This window comes from Rhinopithecus bieti, unplaced genomic scaffold (assembly GCF_001698545.2).
Source record: "Rhinopithecus bieti isolate Rb0 unplaced genomic scaffold, ASM169854v2 scaffold_19939, whole genome shotgun sequence".
Taxonomy (NCBI): Eukaryota; Metazoa; Chordata; class Mammalia; order Primates; family Cercopithecidae; genus Rhinopithecus; species Rhinopithecus bieti.
Window position 1 is genome coordinate 2,392,383 of NW_016810019.1, and position 7,739 is coordinate 2,400,121.

Consider the following 7,739-nt stretch of genomic DNA (forward strand, 5'->3'; position numbering starts at 1 on the left):
AGGAGGCTGCTACCCAAGAGAAGACAGAGGTATTAAAGCTGCTTTTTTGTTTTATGTTTTTACCTCAATGCAATGTGAAACCAACATTGAAGAGATAGGTAAAATTCTTTATATAATTAGCTTAGACTGTAATATCCTTTTAATTGTCACTTTTCTACAAAACCATCTTTAACCATTTGCCTTTATAATTCTTAATCACTTTGGCCCACTCCTTAGAAATTTCAGTAATGATTCAAAATCAGTACAGTAAGGAAAAAAAAATATTTATTTTCTAAAGTCATTACCTTGACAGGCAAAACAAAGCATGTTCTCAATTTCATTTAGAAATACATATTTTAAAAATACATAGACCAATATGGCCTGCCCAAACAGATATTTAACATGGTAAATATAAGGAATAAATTGTTTGAATATAAATATCTATAAAAAAATAAGTACGTCAAAATTCAATCCAACCTCTTTCATTAGCCAGTTATATAAAGGAAAATAATTTTACTGCTTTAAAGCATAACAAACACTTACTTTTCAATATATTTCATAAACCACCCTATACCATTGTGTCTCCAAAAATCAAGGACAGGGAATCTCCTGATTTAATGATCTTTTTTTTTCTTATGGATCAGAGCTAGTAGATTACCATGAAAATATTATATCTACTGCTGACACATTAGACCAGACTTCTACGAGGCTAGGATTTAGTATGGGGAATGGAGGAAGGGGCAGCAGGGGTGGGAAGAGTTTGAGGAGGCAATAATTAAATGTGGGAAATACTTCTGCCAGAGTGCAATATAGGTGAGGTAGACTCATATTCATGAAACATATCCTGATTTAAGGCAGTAACAGTTTCATTCAGTTTTGCATTTTACAAATTTAAACAAAAGTCTTTTTTTTTTCTTTTTACTTGCATGTTTGTCTTTTGAGTATGTTTTCAATTTGTGCATTCCTTAGAAAATCTTTGCGTGGACTTTGGAGTTTCTCTCTGAAATGTGCCAGGCGCCTGAGTCAGACACAAACACTCCCTTAGGACCTTCGTCAGAAACTCCACCCTGGTATGGAATCTCCTTCCTCTCTCTGGAGGATGCCACCCGAATTCAAATGTCACTGTGCTGTTTCTGCTTTCTGAGAGCTCCATTGTCATCCCCAGATGAAAGAAGAGACCAAAGAAGTTACCACCAATGTAAGCCGATGAAGACAGTTTGGGGGAACTCCTCAACCTTTCTTGGAATGTTTTGAACGAGGACGCTGGTTCTTTGCCAGTCAGGAACAAGCAGAGAGGATGCTCCTGCTCTGATCCCAGCCAGGGTGGAGAGTGCAGAGTCGGCCACAGGGCTCTCCGTGGAGGCTATGGCTTCAGACAGGCCCCGAAGGTCTGTCACCAATGTGCTCGGTTGTGGGTCACATAATGCTCTCTGGAGGGCTTGGCTTTCAGCCTGGGATCATGAAAAGATGATTTGACACTGTTTCTCATGGTCTCCGTCCTAATAAAGCAAGATAAGAGAAAACAAATGTTATCTTAAAAAATCACCCTTTGGCAAGAGAAACATCTAAAATCAGAATCTGGCACAAACAAAATCTGAATCTGGCTGTGAACTTTCACCACCCACCGCAACTCTTTGATAAAACTTCAAGTGATATCTATTACCATTGTAAAAATAAAGCTGGCCCCTATGCTTAGAATGGGAGAGAGGGGTCATATGGTCAAGTCTAAGGGGAACTGGGCTGTAAATGCAAGTTTTAAATAAACTAGAAGTGTTCTGGTTTCTTCTGTAGCCCCAACCCAACTTTCAACACAATGCAACCCTGCCTTGAGGAACTCAGCTAGGTTTTGAATAGTTATGGCCATCTTAATAAATGGACAGTGATTTAGTTGAAAAGAGAGAGAAAAAAAAAGTAGTATACAGTAGGCCCAGAGCAAATACTTCATGGCAATTATTTTAAATATATATATATATATTTATATATATTTTTTTTTGCAGGCTTAATGTTTTCTTTTTACAGGAGAAATACAGAGGGAAGAACTGTAATGTTGATTTAATAGTTGGCATAAAAAAAACTCATACAAAATTCCAGGTTCATTCAGAAACTGATCTCGTGGGGAGCATTACTGGCCTCCAACCATAAGCATGGAAACTCTCATGGCAGGTGTGAAGAAACCGATAGCTGAGGCTGCCCCACGAATCAGTAATACACAACTCAGAAGTAGTTCATGACTGCCTGCCCTGAGCTCCGAACACTTTAATCATAGGACTTCTTGCCACTGGATTTCTAGAAAAGTTTCCATAGACCACGATAGAGAAAAGCAGAACATGTGATAGATCAGAGAGTAGGTTTCCTCCTTCAAGCTTGTGAATTCCAAAAAGTTTAGGATTTGGAAGCATTATCACCAAAGAGCAGCTCAGAGCAACTCTATGATGTTGCCAAATCCAGATCCCTTCTCTGTCCCAGCGCATGACTGACCAGGAAAAGAGAGAGCTTTTTGGAATGACATTGGCTCTGCACCAAATACATTTCCCTATTAAAAAAAAAAAAAAGATCATAAACCTGAAAAACAGCATGTTCTAAATTCTACCAACCCTACCTAATGACTTTATTTTTCCTTTGACCATCTGAATAACTGCTACTTGTTGAAGAATTTGATTATCCATGACATTTTGATTCTTTTTCTAAATGTCCTCTCCCCAAAATGATTTTTGATTTCTCAGGGAAAGTGGCAAATGCATTGACTCAGAGAGACAAAGGCTATATATAACCAAATGACAAAAGTATCTCTGGATATATTTTGGTGGGGAAATCTACCTATAGATGAAATGGTATGTGCTAAAAGTACAGAGGACATCAGTTTGCATTCCAGAGCTTCATGGAAATATTTTAGAGGGATTCTTTTGCTCTTTTTAATCTATAGGATGCATAGATCTCCTCTGTTACTGTTTTCTAAGTCTTTCCCCTGCCCAGGTAAGAAGGGCTGGAGGAACAGAACAGGCCACTGGCATCACTGACCAGGGCTAGTTGCTCTTGTGAACCTCTTACCTAATTTTTCTTCCTTCCCTCTTACCTGGTTTGTCTTAGGTGTTCTTCTGAACTTCCGATTTTTCTTCCTCTCACTAACTGCTGATAAATACACTTTTTCCCAAGCTTGGGACAGTCTTTTCCTTTCTTATGGTTATTCCAGGCTTTCTCCATAGTGTCTTCGGCCCTGTTAAAATACACAAGGAAAAACATTTCAGCAATCTTATCTTCGGCTTTACCCTGGCTTTCAATGTCTCTGTTACTCTCTCTAAAACAGGAAGGCAGCACCATGACAGGAAGGAGGTCAGGAGGCTGTTAAACTGATTGAAAAAGCAAAGGTGTTTCTGCTCACCTGAGTTCTTTTCCTGCTTGGCAAAACTTCCAGCACTTCTTGTCTTTTTGGCTAGCACATTGGCATCTATTCTCACGGTCTGTTGCCTTTGTGGGAAGTAAATTCTCCAAGGCTCGTTTGGACCTAGGGCTTCCCAGTCCATATGGAACAACGTGCCTATTATCCAAAGAGAGAAAGAAACTATATTAGCATAATTAATAGTCTTTAAAATGACATATGGGCACACTCATTCCACTGGGCATGCAAGGAGCTCATCACATAGCACTGGGGAGCGTCATTTCAGAGGGTAAAGTGTAACAACAGCCAGGAACACCTGTGCATCAATGGCCCTGACTGTTATGTATCCAGGCAGGAGAAAACAAGTTTTTCTAATTCAGTGGAATTCCATTTCAACTCTTCACAAAGTTCAGTTTCTTTTTGACACAAGCAACATTGCTTTTTTGTCAACGATTAGGACATGTCTGCTTGGCATCTGCTTTATATTTTCTTCCTTTTCTAATGGTCTATTTAGTTAACAACTATTTGTGGGTATGCAGTGGGAAGAAGTTTCAATGCAAAACCATGAGTCACAGGATTTTTAAAACCCATTTTCAATTCCAACCAAGTAGGATACTGCTAAAAGTGCCACCACTCCCCCACCGTCCCCGGTGGTTGGGGGAGGAGGAGGCACATGTATACACATTTCTCCTGCCAGTCAGTGATATCATATGGTTGTGGAAGGACTCATTGCCAGAGGGTTCTCCAATAATTTCCAATGTGTCTATTTTCATTCTCATCTAAGAAATAAAGTCCTCCCTTTGGAAGTATCACCTTAGTAATTATTAGGCTCCTTGTGGTGTTTGGCTTGGTTTGATATTGTTTGGATTTTTATCCCCCTTTGCCATAACGGGACATTGTATGCACAGTAAATGCGTGCTTGTTTATGACTGCTTCTGATAGATGATGAACTAGTGTCCAGGGCAGAAGGGGAAAAACTGCTTTTCTTCTCTGTAGGTGAAAGAGAAGCCTATGGATAGTATTTCTATTAAGGTTCTGAAATGGGCATTTCTAAAGGGAAAATATAGCAGCAAAGGAAATCCAGCCTCCAGTTCTAGCTCTGCTACAAACTCACTCCTGCACTAATGACTTCAACGCTTTGAACCGAGGTATTTCTGTAAGTAAAATTAAGAGATTCTAACCCTCTGTATAATCCCTTCTGCCTCTCAGTCTCCACTCTTCCACGAGAAGCACAGGTTGCACTAACCCACATCTGAACTCAGCAATTTTTACCGAAACCCCATCAGATGCCACTGTGAGTGTCCCCCTGAGGCCCTCTCACTGAAGCTCCTCATTTGAAATGTGCAGCAGCCTCCTGTTTGTCGTCAGCTCCTTCTATCTATCCCATCACGAGTAGCCTGAGCTACAGGGCCTCAGAAGACCCTCCCCTTGGTTGCTAAGAACCAAGCTGTCGTTATTTTCAGGAATAGAGGGAAATTGTCCCCACTGAGGCGCTTGGATGTTGTTAGAAGGGCTACCTTCAGAGTCCCTAGAAAAGAGACCCTAAAACTGGGCTCCTGGTGAAGCCAGCACTCATGAATGACCAGGGTTACGATGCCCTCTAGAGACTTACTCGGGAGTGTTGACCCAAATGATGTCCAAGTGGCAGAAGTAGACACACTCTTTATCCATCAGGGACGAGCAGGAGCAGCGCTTGGACCGGCGGAGCCGCCAGGGTGGGCTGGGAGTGGGTTTCTCCCCGCCGTTCTCACCCACCGTGCTGAGCTCAGCGCCTAAGACCGCTGGGGAGAGAAAGAGCAGGTCAGTGGGGGATGTCTCCTCAAAGGCTGAGAGACATGCTGGATCACAGTAGAGTCAGAGCTAGCAGAGCAGATAAAAGCAGATGAAGCACACAGCCTGCCATCAGCAAGAAACACAGAAAAAAGGGCTCTTTATTTTTTCCCTCCTTAACATGACTTCACCTTTTGCCTCCCCCTCATGCCCTTGGCTTATCCACCTTCAGGGAGATTATACAAATGCAGAGGAGACAAACACCTGAAAAGGGATTTCCCCCACCCCTCTTGAAGTAGGCTAGGCGAAATGCTTTGGAATGCTGTCTGTTGAAAATCTGGTTGACTTCTACAAGGAACTTGGTAGGACAGCACGGTCTGCTGAAGCTTAACATTGGCACATGACTAAAGACAAGAAATCACACTGTTATTCCTAGATTTGGGGCTACTTCCCCATTCAGGGTGACCCTCTTTTTAATGGGTACCCACCCACTTCACATCCTGTGTAGGGCACAGGGTACCCCAGATAATAGATATCTTTCAAAATTAGGTGGGGAAAATGATTGGAGAGAGAAATTAACTATACAATATTCAATTCAGGAGGGTAGCTCCATGGAAACCAGTGACCTAAGATGGAGCTGAGAAGCAGGTCAGGGTACCAAAGGAAAGTTTCGTGGGTTTTGAATTCTGAATCCCTGGGCATCAGGCTTGTGTGGGATCCACTGCCTCCCCCTTCTCCACTACTACCTTGCCTCTTCCTCCTGACAATTTAGCCATGCAGCTTATCTGCCCAATTTTGTACGTTTCAAATGATCAGACACATTCCAGGATTTTCATTCCCTTGACATCCTTTCTCTTTAGTCAGGGTCACGAAAAGACAAAAAAAGTGCACTGACCCTAAAAACGGGGGGACCGGGGCAGATGCACATGCACTGCCTAAATCCTTAAGCAGCCAAGAATTATCCTAGCTCGCCTTCCAGGACAGGTGAATAAAACTGAAAGAGAGCTCACACTGTTCTGGGTGCCAAAAACCTGCCGAAAGAAACCTAAAGTCAATGATGACAAATTTTAAAGAAAACATCTGCTTCACCCAGAAACCGCCTGCGGGGGGGTGGGGGGGGGGGCGGTAGTTAGTCAACAGACTTTTGTTCTGCAGGTGATTTTACTGCACATATTGCTTAAACGACTTGGATAAAATTCCTTGGCTTCAAACTGGAATTCTTAAATATTTTACAAATTAACACACTATTAAAATAGTGCTTAAATAAGATTTAAGTTCTTATATGTCCTGTATACCTGTATAAACACATATATTACAAACATACATTTTATTAAATTGTGTATGTCCATACTCCTTATTTTTTAAAAGCCAGGGAAACACATAATGGAATAATAATAGTAAAACAATAAGTTATTTTAATGCCATGTTATAGTCAATTATATCTAATTGTATTCAATAGAGGATTTTACGTTTTTCACTAGAAGACTTAAGTAGCTTTCAGCAATAATTCTGAGACACTTGCTCTCTAAGCTGCAGTCATAAAAGAATGGGGAAAATAGAAGCAAGAAAGGCATGAAGGTGGATAAGAACACATTAACTTGTAATTCCGAGACTCACAAGTCAACGAGCCTGCCTACCTGTTTCTGGAGCTCCTTGGAAAGCCACAAACAGCAGAGAGAAAATCATGAGCAAATAATCCATTCTGAAAAAAAAGGATAAAAAACCTCCCGTTCAAACTGAACCCAAAGGAAAACGAAGAAAAACAGCTTCAGTTCCCTCAAAGTGCTGCGGGTTCCTCAGATCTCTAAGCGATCCTTCAGCCCAAGTGCCCTTTAACGGGGAGAAAAGGCAGTGCCTGCCAGGAGAGAAGGCAGCGGAGCGTCTGCAGGGGCACGCGGCGGCGGTGGCGAGCAGGGACTGCAGGAGGCGCAGGACCCGTTCGCCTGGCGTAGATGCAGAGGCGCGTCTGACTTGGACAGCTCTCCGCCGCCTTTTTATATTGAACCCCTATTAGAGTGGGGGTAAACAGCTCCGACTTTATTCCAGCCCCAGACAATGTTATTGTGTTATTAGTCACCAACAGGCAACGTGCAGCCGGAGATAAGGCCAGGCCCGAAAGGAAATCACTGCTAACTTCAGAGGCAGACGCCCGCCGTCTGACAATTCGGGGGCAGGGCTAAGAAAAAGAAAATACCCATTAGAGACCTTTGCTAAACCTGCCCGTGCAGTGCTGGAGTCTGCTTCCCCTTTGCAAGCTGCCAGCCCCGGAGTTCAAGAATCAGAAGAGGGGACTCCAGAAAAAAAGTCATACCATTGGTATGAAAAGTATGAGCCACAGTTTAAATAGATTGTATTGTTGTGTGCGGGGAATTTTTTTTTAATTGTTGTTCGCTTCATTTTCCTTTTATGTCTCTCTGATTCTAGTCTCAGTCGAACAAGGGAATGCTGTCCCTCGTCACTCCCCCACTACTGGAGGTCAGACTATTTTGGCAGATCAACGTGCTTTTCTCTTCAAGCCCCTTCCTGCGGGTCTTTTTTGCTCAAGTTCTTTGCGTCTATCGGAGAAAGATCCGTGAGGGATTCGCAAGAAAGGGAACTTAAAAAAAAAAAAAAA

At 42.2% G+C, this 7,739-nt stretch overlaps 1 protein-coding gene across 1 annotated transcript; it reads right to left on the reverse strand.

The window, feature by feature from the left end:
- Positions 1 to 242: 242 nt before the first annotated feature.
- Positions 243 to 7,369, reverse strand: EDN1 (endothelin 1). Its single transcript, XM_017891176.1, has 5 exons — positions 6,763 to 7,369; positions 4,968 to 5,136; positions 3,359 to 3,514; positions 3,053 to 3,193; positions 243 to 1,478 (listed from the first exon to the last, which is right to left on the reverse strand). The coding sequence occupies exons 1-5, from the start codon at positions 6,824 to 6,826 to the stop codon at positions 1,373 to 1,375; spliced, it is 636 nt and encodes a 211-aa protein (XP_017746665.1). The 5' UTR covers positions 6,827 to 7,369; the 3' UTR covers positions 243 to 1,372.
- Positions 7,370 to 7,739: the final 370 nt, after the last annotated feature.